The sequence below is a fragment of the Pelmatolapia mariae genome, linkage group LG5, assembly GCF_036321145.2.
Source record: "Pelmatolapia mariae isolate MD_Pm_ZW linkage group LG5, Pm_UMD_F_2, whole genome shotgun sequence".
NCBI lineage: Eukaryota > Metazoa > Chordata > Actinopteri > Cichliformes > Cichlidae > Pelmatolapia > Pelmatolapia mariae.
This window is the reverse complement of record NC_086231.1, coordinates 6,541,677-6,559,155: the sequence shown is the minus strand read 5'-3', so window position 1 is coordinate 6,559,155 and position 17,479 is coordinate 6,541,677. Positions and strand designations below refer to the sequence as shown.

Sequence of the window (17,479 nt, the reverse complement as noted above, 5' to 3'; positions counted from 1 at the left end):
TCTGTAGACATTGTGCTTGCGCTGTAACTATGTAAAGACAATCTTTTGTCACATATTTTAGAGGGCAAACAGTACCCCTTTTTTAAACTTGCTTGCTGTGAACAATATTAAGTGTTGTTTTTCTTAGGGTTAGGGAATATATTACCTCAAAAAAAAATCAAATTTTTGTGTCTACATACAGTATGTGTGTCTGTGTGAACAGCAGCAGTCTGAGAGAGTTTGGGGCTCTAGGCAGAAAATTGCCAGCACTTCCTTCGTTAAATTTCTCTTAAGAGTCATTCTGAGACATGAACTCACTTTCAGTTAAATCCTAAATGCAAAGATGAAGGAACAAAATCATAATTGGAGGGTGTCATTAATCAACACAATAATTTAAAGAGAAAGTCAGTTTTTAAATCTCTAAATGACATCAGGATCTTTTACTATAGGAAATTCATTGAATTTAGCAATGTTTAACAAATAGTCACTGAGGGCTCATCAGTGTCCTGCTAGCTTCTTGTCAAACCAGAAACTTGTAGCGTTAGCTACATTACCGGAGATAAATGGAATACATCCCTTAACTTATTTTCAGATTTGATAACAAAACTATCCAATAGTTTGCATTTTATTGTATTATGTTTCCTCTGTCTACACTCATTGTGATTGTGGACTTTAATACCTTATTTTGTCTTTTAGATGCATTCATATTTGAATAAACAATAAAACAGTGAAGGACACCTTAACAGCACCACTGAATTTATGTCAAACTAAGTTCAATGTGTTTTGAAGCAACATTACGTGCTTATTTCTTTCTTACATCTTATTGTACATTACTGATAGCAGTGTGCTGACTTTTCCTCGTCAGGCAACATTTTCCCTTTGTTGTTTCATTTTCTATCCAGGTCTTTTTTTAAAAATGTATACTCCACTAAAAAAGACTCTACACAACTATATTTACTGTGGAGATGTACCTGGAACTGATCCTCTGGAAATGGATTAAGGATGCATTTCTTTTTGGCAAGGTTGTGCACATGTGTTCTACATGATAGAACCGTAAATCCAACCTGTATTTTGTATGTGGTTGTTTTCCCTGTATTTCTCTTTAATTCAGGCTTATGGAAAGTTTTTTTTTCTCTCTTTTAATCTCTGAACATCAACCTGCATAAGAAGGATGCAAAGGAAGGCTCTGTAAATGAAAGGTGAGAAGCTATTTAACAATTTTTGTGTCACGGCCCTGGCGTGAACTGTCTCCAAGCAAAAGCTGCTTTGCCACTTTCACCCATTTTTTATTCCCTTCAAGCACACCGCACCCCACCACACACACACACACACACACACACACACACACACACACACACACACACACACACACACACACACACACACACACACAAATATGTTGTATTGCCAACTCTTAAATAGGATCAAACCCAACCGCAGTTAAAAGGCTTAGGTAAATCTGATTTTCTCTGTGGTTCCACCAAAAGCTAGACCTGAGCCAAGGAGCTGACACTCTGTGAACGAGACTGGGTGATAACAGAGCACACAACAGGAGACAATGAAACGCTCTTCATTAGCTCAGTAAACCGGGGGTTGATCTGACACATTAAGAGTGTGACAGTGCAGCCTGTGTACAGCATGTGTGTGGGTGTGTGTATGCATGCCTTTATTTTACTTAGCATGTGTCTGTGCAGGGACAGGCAACCATAGCGGTATAATTCAAGGTAAACAGAGCAAATACTGTACATTTCATTGATAATAGGATTGATTGATGGCATGGTATATGCCTAAATGATTTAGGTATTAAATAAATTACTTTAATTATGAATACTCAAGACCTGCTATCAATCACTCGATATAAAGTTTGCCGCGCATGTGGGTTTAGCTGATTTGCAAAGACAACTTGAAACTGATAGAAAACTCCTCTGTGAAAAGTTTCAAATCTTGAGCCAAACTATTTGATGTCGATTTAGTTTCATGACAACAGGTGTTATGTGGGCTCTAATGAATTGTCCCTGTGAAGTGATGCTTTAAAAAAACACAAACAAACAGTGTAGACACTGAACAAAACAACAGTAACCTGATCTAACCTCAGATTACCACTAAAAGACTCCAGATGAAGTGGACGAAATGCACATTATCTGAATCTAGAGGTTTATACATTAGGCAAAATATGACACCACGACTGTGTTTGACATCTCTGTTTTCCATGAGAAAGTAATAAATGTTTAATTACTTCTCTTTCCGAAAGCTGCTGGCCTGTCCAAGTTTCTAAATTGATTAACAACATTCTCGGGAGCTGGAACAAAATTGAATTGCATTTTACACATCTGTCAAGTCATGCTTATACCTCTAGGCTCCTCTTTTGGCAGCTTATTTTACTGAATAAATAAGTGCATCTTGGGAAGCAGCAGACATCAAAGTATTTCAAGCACATCAGGCAACAACACTTTGCTTCAATAGAACCCTACAATTTTGATTCTGTTTATTTATTTATTAAAATTACAGCAAAACAGACCATCATACAAATGCTAACAATTGGGCAACCTTGTTAGATTGCTGCAACTAGATCTATGTCTGGAAGTTTACTATTTTCAAGTAAGATTTTACTAGGTTTACAGTTTTTATTTCAATCTTTGCAAGACTTACCTTGAATTTAGTAATTTAATGATGTTCAATGTGACATTACTCACTATTATTAGTGATCTAAAATGGTTCCAGTAATGACAACAACAACAACAAAAAGTGCAACTGCTATCTGAATGTCTAAAGCAGGTTTGTGAAGCTCACTTTAGTTCATGAACCACATCCATTCCAGTTTGATTACTTCTCACTACGCAATTTTCTCTCATTCAAATATTTATAAAATACCAAAAAATGCAAGTACAAAAATACCTCTCAGTTTTTCTACATTCATTAAGGCTGTTGTATCTGTAATGACAATTGGAAGACTACACTAGCAAGTCCAGAATGTAGACATTCTGTAAATAAACATCTAAGTAATTTAATGACACTTTGCAAAGCCATCCAGCGGCTGAATTGGACACGTTAACAGGTTGGTTGTGGACCAACTGTCTGTGTCTCCTTGACACTTCTGATCTAAAATGTGAAATGTCTGCACCCAACTTAATAATAAAAAACAATAACAAACAAACAAATTAAAAAAGCACTCATCCGTGAAAAAATACTTTAAATTTGAACTCGTATCATAAAACATCCGAAAACAAAATTGGTTTTTAGACCACTTGCTCTATGTTTTAATATGTAGGGACTCACAGCGTCTAGAGGAAACCATTTTTATATTATCCATGGAAATTACAAAGGGGGTCAAATTGTTTCCTGCATGTCTCCCATTGGTTACCCTTGAGCATGAATGTGAGGCTGAGAATGCTTTAAACAATTAATTTCAATCCTTACAGCCTACTCAGACAGAACTTCCCATAACAATATTTAAAGAGACTCTGTAGAGAAAATACAAAAAATGAAAACGGAAGAAAAGGAACAGATGTTCCTGCCATTTGCCAACCTCACAGGATGATAGTAAAAATAAATAAATAAAATAAAATAAGAGATGGATGGATAGACAGCACAGTCTTGTGCATGTACTTTTAGTTTGTAATTACAATGTGAAATATTTCACTGCCTTTCTCTCTAATGAGAACATTAAAAAACCTTTTCTTTTACAATGCTGGGAGCCAGCAATGATCTTTTTAGCTGGAAGACTAATCATCTCTATGTGATTAGGAGCTGAAGGTTAATGTGGGCTCTCACAGATGGGAGACGGAGTGAGGTGGGAGTGAGGGAGATCAGACCAGACAACGTTCTAGAAAGGCACAGACTGGTGGTACTGCAGAGGCACAGGGGGGCTATAAGTGGTTAAGAGTCTGTGGATCAAGGGGAGGAGAGGCCTGAGCCTCATTACACATGTAAATGCAGCTTCCAGCATGGAGGCCCCACTTTAAAGCCTTGCTGTTTTAATTATTCCTTTGCTCTGCACACGATAATTGGCTCTAACTCAGCTCGGGGCCTGTTGGCTATGTAAGGTGAATATAACACCCTAATGACTTTGTCCATTTTTAATGGTGATCAGTGGAAAGACCTGGCCTTCTACTGGATTGGAAATAGCCACATCAGTGCCTTTGTCTTGATTTTCGCACAGACTCCCACTGTTTGATTGTTGGGTATTAATGTTTTATCGCAGGGCTTATATGTTTTCCATTTAGAAAATTAATTAATGAATGAATGGGTGAACTGACTGAAATTCTTTGAATTAAATTTTATTTAAACGGTGCACTATTTGCCATTTTAGCCCTGATTGGATTATAAGATGCTATTAAATCAAATATCAGAAACCACTTTCTTTCCCACAATGAAACAACTTTCAACAGACAGATCACGTCTTAATTAAATAAGAAGAAAAGAAACACCTGAAAAAGGCATAACTGAAGCATATCAGAATTATGGGCAAACATTATAACTAGAATTACAATTCTATCAAGGTTTTGTCATGAAGGAAAGACGTCTCTCTCATGAAGAGCCTGTTAAGTGACATTTTAAAGAAAAGACTTCTTGGCAGGCAGAACAATATGACATTGAATCAATCCAATCAAATAAATTTCTGGGATAGATATCCAGTATCAAAATCTGTAATTATTTTATAATAATGTTTTAATTCATAGCAAATAAATAAATAAATATAATAAATATAAATAAATACTTTCTGACACCAGGACTCGTGGGGGAATTTGTGCCTTTGCCCTAGAGCTGAGTTTAACCTCTTAAGCCCCAGGCCTAACTGATCTCCTGCCTTTTGCCCCCGTATCAGGGGGCGTTGGGGCTTAAGAGGTTAAAGTTGCCTTTGGTGTTAAGTGTCAAACAGATCATAGTGTGGAGCTGTGCAAAAATATGGAAATAATCAGGCACACACTTCCAAAGATATCGTATACTCTTTATACATAATATTCAATATTGTGAATTATTACAATATATCCAAAATGGATGTTTCACATCCATGATCCTTTATGCTGCATGTGTCCCCTGACATCATTTATGATGTAAACTAACCAAAAGTGTGAAATAGAAAAAGCTTCAAATTTACAAATATGCCTGAAAGCAAGCTAATATTTGTGACTAAGTAATTTAGTCTAAATCAAACAAAACCACAGAATTAAATATGCTGGTATCATAATCAAATCTTCATAGATTTTGAGCCAAACACTTTCTCTGCCTAAAAATACTTTGTCTTTGGTTACTTAGTGGAGTGAATGAGGACTAATAACTAAACACAACCCCCCCTAAAAAAAGTAAAAAAAAAAAAAAGAAAAACAGAAATCTCATGTATTTTTGGGTGTTCTCATTCAGTATTGTGATCATTCATGTCAAAAATGACTGTCAAAAGTGCCTTAAGTAGGTTGTGTGCTGTTTTGCAGTAATATTGGTGTTTCAGATTAAAGAAACACAGACAATATTACATTGTGGCAATTTTTTTCTATTCGGATGTTAATAAAATATGTGTGTGCTGTGGCACAGTGTTTTGGTACAGAGTTTTCAAAGGTCCTCACCTTTAACTTGTTATAGTGAAAACTACTTGACTAGCACTCTTAAGCTTCTTGCTCAACAAAGAGCAATAGTAATTTTTTTAAGGATTTTTTTACATCAAAAATACAAAAATTACATTTCTGAGATCACAGTCTAAATGAAATTATTTGAGTCTGTGTTTTATGAAGAAAACATACCTGACCTGGCTTGGCATCTTCACATATTGAGGCTTCATATGGTGTGGCCAGTTCAGGTGGATTGTCATTCACATCAAGTATCCGAATGCTCACTGATGTTTGGGATGCCATTGTGTGGTTATCTACAAAAGAATGATACAGAAAATAAAAGTTGTGTAATGAGCTGTGGCAGATATGTGCATTATATTTGCATTTGCATTATATTATTTCACTATAACTATAGTGTTTGGGGGAAGCCAACAACTGACAGTGAAACGACAGGTTCTTAGACTGCTCCGACTGTATGTGTCTTTTTTTCCACAGGCATTTTTCTTTGCTTTATTTACCACATGAAAGAGATAAGGTGAAGTTTTCGTTTAACCAGTATATTCATAACGGCCCAGGTTGCACACATGTAACTGAAACCTAAAATTCAGGCTTATGTGTAACTACAGGGAATATGTGTTGTGCCAAGATGCTACTAAACACATAGCAGTGTGTAGTATTCGGTGCTCCCTTGTGGATATTGACAGAGGACTGCAGCTGCTGCTAAAATCCTGCCAATGTGCTGATTTTTCCATAAGAGGCTGGTGTTGATTTCCAAGAATCCATAGACAAAACACTTAATGCACCCTTGTTAGCCTTTAGCAGACAAGACAAAGACACATCTCCCAGTAGGAACCAGAAAGTAGTTTAGTAGCTATGTGCTGAAGGGTTTTGTTAACTTAAAATACATCCACTACCTGAAAAAACACTTTGTATGCCAGTGAGTGACATAAAAATGGCACCAAAGATGCTATTTTTGTCTCTAGGTACTCACTATCTGATAATGAAGTGAAAGAGGCACACCTCAGCAAATGAAAACTACATGCTTGTGACAAAATTGCAAATGTAGTACTATCATTTTCTTTCTTAAGCCAGTGTCAGCTAGATACATCCAGAAATATAACACCACAACGCACTCTCAAGACATTTTTCTTAATGGGCAAAAATATAAATGTGGGAGTTGAGAAGATTATATAATTAGTACAATCAAAACCCACTTCAAATTAGCTTGACTTCTCCTTGAATCTTAATTCCCATTCTTAATCATATGATAATGTCTGATGGAGTTTCCATTTTCTCATAAAACACTGTTTGCAGTACAGAAGGGAGCCTTAGGCCCCTCGTGTGCATGTGTGTGTGTGTGTGTGTGTGTATGAGAGCTTGAGTTAGTGGAAAAAAGAAAGAAAAAGAAAAGAAGAATGGTGTGTGTGTGTGTGTGTGTGCGTGTTGGGAGAATGGGTGGGGTGGGGGGTGCCCGGTTGCTGCAAGTGTTAGTCTGGATATGGTAGGTTAATTGTAGTGCACACTTGATGAATAAATCAGTATACACAGCTGTCACCACCTAGTTTATGCATCTGAGTGGCACCCTACAGAAAATGTAACAACATGCAGCTACTGACAATTACCCAGTGGTTGAATATACACATAAATCTTAGCAGTTCCAAGTGTTCCACTGAATGAATTTAAATTGTTGTAATTATGTAAATCTGGAAGATAGTTAAGCACAATAAAGTGAACTCACTCATACAAATAAGTGCCTAGTAATTATTAATCCTTATACATAGTATGTAACAACCAAATTAACACAGTCAAGTGATCAAGATGAGAGCTTGCAGTTTTTTAATTGAATATTAGTGCTACTAACTATTACTAATAGATAAATGCGGTCAAAATACAGAAGTTAAACTCTGTGTTTTTTTGCTGCTCTTAATTTACTAAATCTAATTAATGTTGCACTTTCTATTTAAAAAAATGGTAGTTTTAGTGCAACCAATGATAAATATTTTTGAAAACCAACATGGACCTGGAAACTGGACTGTAGTCCTTAAAAAGATGCCTACCTTCCCTAACATCCACGGTTTTATAGACTGTCATTATCTTCTCTTTTTTAGGATGTGGTTTCATTGCAAGACATTAAGTCCTTAACACTGGCATGTCTGTAAATGTGTGTGCTCAAAAAAAAAACTCTCCACCACTCTGTGGGAATTGGTTGTCCCACCACACCTTCACACTTGTTTTTTTGTTTGTTTTTTTGCCCCAAGGTTATTATAGGGATAAACTGACACTTGAGGTTAAACTATGGGTAAACTTAAAGCTCTGTGTTTTTTTCCTTATGTCTGTGAGCAACCAGATGATGGAAAATTCCAGAGCTTACAAACACAATTATTAGGCCATGCTCCAAGTAAAAGAAAAATGACAAGACAGATTTACTAAAGACAGCAAAGCAAACTAATGGTCATCAGACTATAGCAGATAAATTCTCCTGCTCTCTCTCACCACATAGTTCTGTCTAACAGTTGCACAGCAGCTAATGAGAATGCTGGTCTCAACTAATAGCATAATCCTCACATCAATGCAGGGTTTTAATTGACTGCTTTTTGCCAGAGCAGCAAGAGCATAAATGCAAAAAGAGCTCCGCCAGTCCTAGATATCTCTTTTTCCTCTTCTAATTTCATCTTCACATTATTCTGTTGTCCCTGCTGTGCCAGAATGAAAACCAGCAATCACCAGATGTTACACATTTTACATTTCAATTCCCAGAACTGAAAAGAGATGAAATAATGTGAGAAAGCGCCTACCACCACAGACTCTCTTCATGGGGACAAAAAAATAAATAAAAAATTAAAAAAAAACAAAAAAGTGTATTCAGTGAGACAGGTTCATTCATGTGGACCAAGTGGTGCTGTTCTAAATCTGTCTTCAGCTAGTGTAGAAGAATAAAAAAGGATTTCAACAGATTATTGGCATGCTCTGCATCTGTGCTGCACATACCAGCTGTCGAGAATCTTACAGAAAGACTGTCTCTTAGGTGCTGAATTATACTGACATAACTTCAGGGAAGACAGATACAGTATGTGAGTGCTTGCTTGTCTCCTCACACATGTGGATGGCTGCATGTGTGTAGGTGTGTGTCAGGACTGTTATAATGCTCGGGACCAAATGGTTTATTGTCTATGCTGGAGGAGACAGGTTGGTTTAAAATGTCACTTTTGTCAGGAGAGATAAATAAGGATACAAGCGTGTGCTTTTCGTCTCATTCCTGAGCCGGAGGCCTGTCCATACTGTCTGCAAAGATTTACAGTATTACAGTTTTTTTCTTTTCTCTTGTTGCATAGCTCCAATTTTATACTGGCAACCCAGGCTATCAGAAATCTCTTCAGTATATCTTGATTTTGTGTGACTGAGAATTGCTAGTTATGAACAATCGCTTTTAAGCAAAAAAACTGAATGGGTCCTGAACATTGTCAATTACTTAAAACTTGTTACATTTTATCGTGGATGCTTATTAACCTTTTACATCTTTTCAAGTAGAACATTTTAAGAAGTCTCAAAGATGTGCTGGTTTTATATGCTTCTCCATTATTGTCCTGAAAGAACTGAAGAGGGTAAAAAAATACAGGGAAAGTCTGTGGGAAAAAGTTTTTTGTCTTGATCTGTAAACACTTTCCCGTTGAGCTTATGGGCTCCCGTCTATCTTTTAAAAGAAGATTGCCTGTTATATGAAAGTCCACGCTCATTGGGTAATGACATGTCAATCACAAGTCACTAGCCAATGAGTTTTTGAATTCACAGTCAGACCTGCTTCCTCATCACGTCCATTTTTTTGCAACCATGATAGCAATGGCACAACAGTTCTTCTCAAGGTTTCAGAGCAGGACATTAGAAACCAGTGGATGACATCACAGTAGCTAAGTCCATCTTCCATGAGGTGGTGAGCTGTACCAAGCTTAGCACAATCCAAAACATCAGAACATGCTTATTTGTGAATATTTAAAGCATCCTATTTACAGTTATTTTCCTTATGGAATACTGTTGCAGTGTAATAATGTGATTACATTTATTGTCAGTGCTGAAAGGTGTGAACATATTACATAGAAAGTTGACAATCCTTTCATACTTTGCTCTTTAGATTCATCTTACCTTCACATTTTCTAACTTTGACTAAGAAGAGATACTGATCTCTCTTCAGCATCTTCCAACAAACGTGTGATTCATTTGGATTTGCAGAGAATAATGTTCTAACACCATAAAAAATCAAAGAGTGTGTGTTTTGTTTGCCAGACAGCAAGTGAGAAAAGTTATGCTGTAGAAAATGTTTCTTCTCTGCAACAGTGCAAGAGATAAAGACTTTCAGTTACTTCAGTATCTTTTTGCCCTCAGGGTGATGTTCTTTTTTCCCACCTACCTGTCTGGGGAAAAAAGCAGTTTTGCAAGGTGATATCATACTTGCTATCAGTTCTCGAAAATTATATGTCACTCTAACTTAACCTGATACGTTTCTGCGGAGAAGATTGTCAGGAAGTACGAGTACTGTGGCTAGTGACAGTACATTAAATGTTGTTCCTGTACTCGGGAGGTTCTGCGTTTTCTGGAGGGGAGACAAGCAGTGCATAGATGAGAGGTTGTGTCTTTTTTTTTTCCACTGATAGTGTCTGCAGGAGATGTTGCACCTTTTAATTGGGTGATTTTGAAGACATACTATGTGTGCATGTTTGTATTTGAAACTAAAACATCTTTACTCAGGCACATATGGAGTAATTGACATTTAGGTGTGTTTTTCAGTTTTGCAACAGAGGTTAATCCTGGGGCATTTACACCAAGCATTGTCAGGAAGCAGTTGTCACTTCCGTCCGATACTGATACACGGGCAGTACAACAGTTCAAAGGTCAGTAATGAACTGGGATAATTAAGGGTTGTGCCACAAAATTTCCAGTTTTAACAATGTCCTCAGACACACTGACCTTGTGGCTGTCTAGCTTTAATGAGCAGAAGGGCCTAAATAAAAAAAGCGAACAAAATCATTATGGAGAAAATGAAGTCCCTTCTTAAAATACTCTAGCTCATAGCTTCACAAGTGTATGCCTCTCACCCCCCCCCCCTCTATTTCCATCTCTCTTGTGGCCTTTCTGTGTCTACTTATTCTATCTCTTTCTGTCTGCTTTCTGTATGTGTACAGCTCTCAGGACTCCATGAGCTAACGGGTGATAAAGAAACATTGTGGATGGGAATTTTGATGGCATTGACCACTGACTCTGCCTGTGTGGATGTTTCCACCAATGGCAATGAGAGAGGCTTTATCTTTCAAGTGCAGGCATGTGTTTATGTCTGATATTGAAAGGTGTATGGTTGCTTTAAATGTTCAATTAACATTAAAACGTGTTTATGAGATAATGCCAAGCACAAAGAGGCAGATCACAAAAGGCTCCAAATTGCTCTGGGAGGACTCAGAAAGGCTAATTTTGTCTTAATGTTTGTGGTGGAAGAGACTGCTTACTATTCAGATTGGGCAGTATTGATTATTGGGGTAATCACAGTCTAGGGGAATATGATTGAGGAACAAATATCAAGACATTTTAAAATCAGCTTTGTTTATGGTATTGTTTTCTTCCGCTTCTATGTGCAGTGCTGGATACCAGTTAGATGCAGAATGCAATCTCCCCTGCTTTCACTGCAACCCCCAAATCACTTCATCTGTAAAAGATTGAAAAAGTGAGGAACACCAGGCTTCCTCCTTTTTCAAGTTTGCTCCTAATGGTATAGTAATAACTTCCCAGCTTCCTCAAGTTATTACATTCTTCATTTTCTTTGCTGTGACAAAAGAACCCAATGAGATGAAAAAAATGTAAGCTCTTCATTCATTTTCAGCAATGTATTCATCAACTCATCGACAAGCAAGAAAGCGATGACTATATTTTTCTCCTGGAAGAAAAACCAGAGTAGTGCATAGCTGCCTTTGATCTACGACCAACAGTTTTTCTTGTTATGGTCAAAGAAAATAAACGATATATTCTGTCACTGTGTTCAAATGTAAAAAAGTAGAAGAAAGTGTGTGTCAAAACAGTAAAGTCTAGAAAGAAATTATTGAAAATAGTATTACTCCCAAAGAGAAAGTCTTTAAAGCTTATGAGATCTATCACAAATTGTAAAATGTGTACAAATAAACCAAATCTTAAAAAGATGCCATAAAAGTTCTGCTCACATTACTGCTGTTTCTAGGTTAAACCTTGAGTTATACTCATATTAAAAGACATAAAAGCCATTCAGTCACATACCAAAGAAGTAGTATGGATGTGGCAGTATGTATCACACAAATTATGGCCAGTAACACACACACACACACACACACACAAACATATATATATATATATACATATATACATATACATATATATACATATATATATACATATACATACATATATACATATACATATATACATACATACATATATATATATACATATATATATACACATACATATACATATACACACATATATACACATATACACACATATATATATATATATATATATATATATATATATACACGTGTGTGTGTATGAAATCTCTGCCAAACAAAAGTTTTTGTACAATATGGATGAAGGTGTCAACACAATTTTACTTCTGTTTGAGTGTACTCTTGCCATACACTTTTTTCAAAGCTAAAAGCCACAACAGACAGCAGCTGAAAATGTGCCAAAATCTTTGGTGACTAATGATCACATTGGTTTGAGGTTGTCTGTCACCCCTTATAACCCCTGCTGGGAGTCAGCAAATGCTAGAAAGCCAATTTAACTTGTACAGTCTCCATCATTGGCAGGCACTGGGTGTAAACAAAGCTAGCCAATCATTTTGCTTTTTTGTTTTAAAAATTAGGCTGTAAATTGTTAATTTTAGTTGAAATGTCAGGCAAATTACATCTTTAATCTTTAAACAGTACAATCCAGTTTAAGGGCACAACTTTTTCTTTCTTTGTTTTTTGGTAACTCGTTTGTAATCTGACTTCACCATTAGCTGATACTTTTCTAAAACTAATTTTTTGCTTCATTAGAAAGCACACAGCTGCTTTCACAAGTAACTTTGAAATATTCAAACATTAGGTCTTCTAATGTCACATTTTAGGATAAACAAGTCAAAATAAACCAGTAAAATAACTCATTTTGTTTCTGATTGAAACTATAGAGTGTTCTCATAAACTGTCAGAAAAGTTGGCAAATTAGAATATTTGATGATAAATAATATTGCACTAGTATTAGGTTATACAGAGTGTTAAACTCAGAGTTCAAAATGGCTAGCAATGTACCTGCTTCTACAGCCTTCACAGTGATATTGTGCCAGCCTGCAGTCTCTCTGTCCAAAATCTTTCCCAGCGTGATGGCACCAGAGTCAGGATCTATATGAAAGATCATCTCCTGGTCTGTAGTCCGATCGATGGAGAACCTATTACAACAAACAATAAAATTAGGATGTAAATGTTAAAGTCAATACAAAAATGGATGAATAATTACAATGAATGATTTATTTATTCATTTCCTTTTTTAAGTAACTTAATTATGTTGTGTCTTTAAGATTGTCTTAAAGGCTAAAAAAAGATATCTGTAGATAACATTTTGCAGTAGTTATACATGGTCATGACAAGCGTTGAAAAACTTTTTGAAAGCATTTACAGGAGACTTGCCACAAGCTCTGTGACCCTAATAGAGCTATGCCCCTTCACTATATTTGCTTATATATTGACTCGTTCTTTTCTTATGCAGAGAAAAAAATGCATTAAATTTTCATTGTGCACTCTAGAAAAAAACACAAATTCATCTTTCCTTCTTTGGGGTATGCGCCGCTCTCAAAAGACTGGTGAGTCAACAAAAATCTGCTGAAATATTTTGTTATTCTTAGTTCTTTTCTACACACACACACACACACCATTCTTACTCAAGTGTACATAAACCATAATAGAGAATCAAGCACCTCCTGATAGCCTATTTGTCAAGGAAACCAGCCAACAATACCTAGTAACATGGTTACATGTTACAGAAAGCATAGAAATTCATATAAGCAGGTTTTGATTTTACATGTTTTCGAAAAAAAACAAACAAACAATGATAAATATTAGCATGTTCTGTTTATATTTCACTCATGCCATGTAATGTCATTAAAAAACTAATTGTGATCATTCACTCTTAGAGCATTAACATATTTTTACTGTTTAAAAAGCTAAGTTTTTAAAATACTGTGCTAACATGATATACTATTGCACAAAGAAACATAATACCTACAGTATAGGTTCTGTATATATAGGTGTCATCATGTGCATAGCTCTGTTAAATCTTAGTGTAACATCCCACTTAGGGCACATATTTGGCTGTATTACATTTACAACGGATAGTCTCCCAGTGCAGTCTCTCCCACCATGACAATCAAACCTCCTTTGTTTGGAACACAATGCAACTGCAATTTACAACAATCCAATCACTCCTGCTTCCCACACAGTTTTGAATAGTGTTGGCCGTTATTACTTAATGTTGTAATTTGTCACTGTGTCACAAAATTTAGGTGCTTTTCACACTTCTAAGTAGTTTCACACAAAACCACAGTGTGAATTTTATGGATATGGTTTGTATACAGATATATGTTGTAGAATATATGTATGCATATAGTGCAGTGAAAGCATAAAGTACTATAAATTCATTTTAAATTATACATAAGCACATGAACATAGCTACTGTCCACTGCCAGCTGCCACTTGTTTTCACCAAGTCAAAATAAATGTCTGTTCTACAAAAGCTTTCTTGCCAATCAGCTCCACAGAGCGTGCATTTGATCATTTCCTGTGTATAATTATACATTATACACAGGAAAGATAGAGGTTGATAGAGGATATGCTATCAGAGGTCATGAGCTTGGTAACTCTATTCAGTAGGTAATTCCTCGCTAACATCTCCCATCTCCCTTTGTCTCAATAACTTACTCGCTTAGTGAAGACACATGCATAAACACAAAACGTACTTTTATATGTTCATAGACACACATATAATTCTGACTGCCGGCTGCCAAGACATTGGTGAATGACAGCGCTGCCATTGTGTTTTACTTTATTACACCTGGAACTCTGAGCCTCATGCATTTTTAATCAAGGTAATTTGCACAGGCCCTGTGTGTGTCGCCGTATACTCTGCCAGTGAGACTATCTTAGACCTTATCTGCATTCCCTTCTCACATTGCAATTGCTCCTCTGAGGATATATAAACCAAAGACCTTCAAACACAAGATTACTAGATTATATTGTTTTATCACACATGTTGATCTGAGAGAAAAATTGAGATGTTCTGTACACTGTCATCAATTGTTCACGTAACAATGCTGTTTGGATTTTCATCTTCAAGAGAAATTGTTAAGGAAATTGTCTTTAAGCCCACCAGCTACATGTGTATCACCTAGTGAACTACAGTTTTTTAAAAGTCATTTTTTCTTTGAAGAAATTTTTCAACTTCAAAAGTGTCTTCAGTGGTAAAAACGGTTGATGCAGAATGCTGTGATTAAGTGTGTTTTAGGTCTACAATAATATAGCACTACCTTTATTGATCTTGCCATACCTGACAGGTTTATTCTTCACATCTGGATCCCTTGCAGTAACGATTCCAACTAGGGCTCCTACTTTGGCGTCCTCCTGGACTTCCATGATAGTGCCATCGGCTGGGTAAAAGATGGGTGGCTCATCTGTGTCCGACACGCTCACCAGGACAATAGTCTGGTCACGGAAAGAGCCCAGGTCCACAAAACGAGGGTCCACATGCTTATTAACCGCCTCCACAACAACATTGTGTGTCCGTTTGTTCTCAAAGTCCAGCGGCTAGCATAAAAAGCAGAAATACAAAGAAAGATTACAAAAGTACAGGGTTGCAAAGTCTGTTGATGTGCACGGATCCAGTGCTGTTTGAGAATATATCTTTGAAAAGGCTTAGTGAATTCCAGAGCAATAATATAGCCATAGCACAGGCTAACTGTTAAGTTATATTGTCACTTCATATTAACATATTACGTTATCATGTTATTGAGATTCCAGCGAACCAAAGTATTGTTGCAAGCTGGATGTCTTCTTGTTGATTTTACCATTATGCACATGTTACAAAAGGATTCTTTCATTTATGAGAAACACTTTTATTATTTATTTCAAAGGAAAAAATAAATGTAGCAAATGTGGGAAATTTACTCACTTTTACCTTGACATAAAAGCATTTTCTTTAATTTTTTAATAGGACTGTATTTAAAAGTTTGTTTGTATGAACAATTGTATCACAAGAAATGTATTCTTAGCATTTAACTCTACCTTCTTGATGGAGACAACAGCTTCCTGTGTCTCCATATCTGTAGTGACTTTGAAGAGCTCCCCTCCATCTGTGATCAGATAGCTCATGTCTGTGTTCTCTCCCATGTCTGCATCTGTGGCAATGACGCGTCCAACTGGTGTCCCGACAGCAGCCCCCTCTGACACGGAAAACTGGTACATTTCTGGTAAATAAAGTATGTGGCCCAAGGGTAGAAAATATAGAGGCAGTTAAACCAACATCCAGATTTTTGGTGTACAAAACAACACAAAAGAAAGATGAGATCCAAAAGTAACACAGAAAAGAGAAAAACACTAGTGGAGGAAAGATAGGGAACGATAGATGGATAGCCATAGGTAGAAAAGGTTGAGGGAAGAAAATCGCTGAAGAGATGGATAGGAAATAGACAGAGAAAAGTGGGAAGAGGAAGTAGATGAGATATCGATAAAGATAAAGTAAAGCGCTGTTAAAGAAGGGAAGAAATGGCTAACAGGGGTTAGAGTACCAATGAAAAGTTATAAAGGAAAGGATTGAAAAAGGTAGACTTCATGCAATTATTAGTGAGCATTCACATACATTAACATTATTATTCTCACATTTCCTATGAAAGCATAGCGCTATATTAACAGTTCACTAGCCCTGGCCCTCTACCTATTAGAATTCACCCTAGTGTTACATCATATCATTTGACCAATATCATATAATCTGCAATTTAAACCATCTTTAACTAAGAATAAAAACTTGTCGCCATACTCACATTGTCAACTGTATCTCTAAAGACTAGACCAAAATGAATGAGATCTACCACAGATTATTGTAAAATACTGCAAGAATAAAATAAACAAAAAATAAACGAAAAAGTTATTCACCAAAATATATGTGTCATATATCTCATATACACATCATATCTCATCCTCCTTATTTATGAAGCTGCATTCAGATTCTATTTCTTCACTATATTGTAGAGTCGAGGAACTGTAATCCTACAGGGTTTATCCCTCTGACTGGGTAAATATGATTTACTGAGATGAAAAAAAAGATTTATACAGGAATAAGAAAAAGGTGTGTGGAGACATATCAAATACAATCAAACAGACTGTCAGATACTGCACCTGTAGCTTTTACAAAAGTAATACCGTTATGGGTTACAGCATTAGTTTAACTCCAAAGAAGCAGAATGAAGAAAGAGCTAAAAAAAAAAAAAAAAAAAGACAAGAAGGGAATGCACTACTTTACTCAGACATGCAATCATACGTCAGTTAGGACTGTTACAATATACCAATTATTTGCACATTGGTACATTTATTTTAAAGAACAATGTATGCTGTATGGACATTTTGGTTTGCTTTAAAGAAGACTATTACTCAACTGAATTAAGTGTGTTTTTGTGTTTAAGAGAGAGAAAATATTTTTAGCCACATTAAACTTTACTTTTTAAATATATTTTGTTGAGCAAATTGAGCATCAAAGACATTCAGCTGAAAAAGAACCCGTCTATAACGTTACAATGTACAGTCTATCAATATATAGAGCTATTTTTAATGTATGGCAGGATGCAGGCCATCTATTCTACTGCATATTTTTAGTGGCTTTTAGGTTGTATACAATTTTCTTGTATGTTGTTGTAATTTGTG

At 36.1% G+C, this 17,479-nt stretch overlaps 1 protein-coding gene across 4 annotated transcripts in view; it reads right to left on the bottom strand.

Annotated features, from left to right (window-relative positions):
* Window positions 1–17,479, bottom strand: part of LOC134627414 (cadherin-22-like) — a 158,960-nt gene that overhangs the window by 18,240 nt on the left and 123,241 nt on the right. For all 4 annotated transcript variants that reach the window (XM_063473464.1, XM_063473467.1, XM_063473465.1 and 1 more), the window contains 4 exons: window positions 15,848–16,029; window positions 15,114–15,370; window positions 12,827–12,963; window positions 5,715–5,836 (listed from right to left, as the gene is read on the bottom strand). In XM_063473464.1, the coding sequence (XP_063329534.1) occupies window positions 5,715–5,836; window positions 12,827–12,963; window positions 15,114–15,370; window positions 15,848–16,029 (698 nt within the window). The remainder of the gene's footprint in view (window positions 1–5,714; window positions 5,837–12,826; window positions 12,964–15,113; window positions 15,371–15,847; window positions 16,030–17,479) is intronic.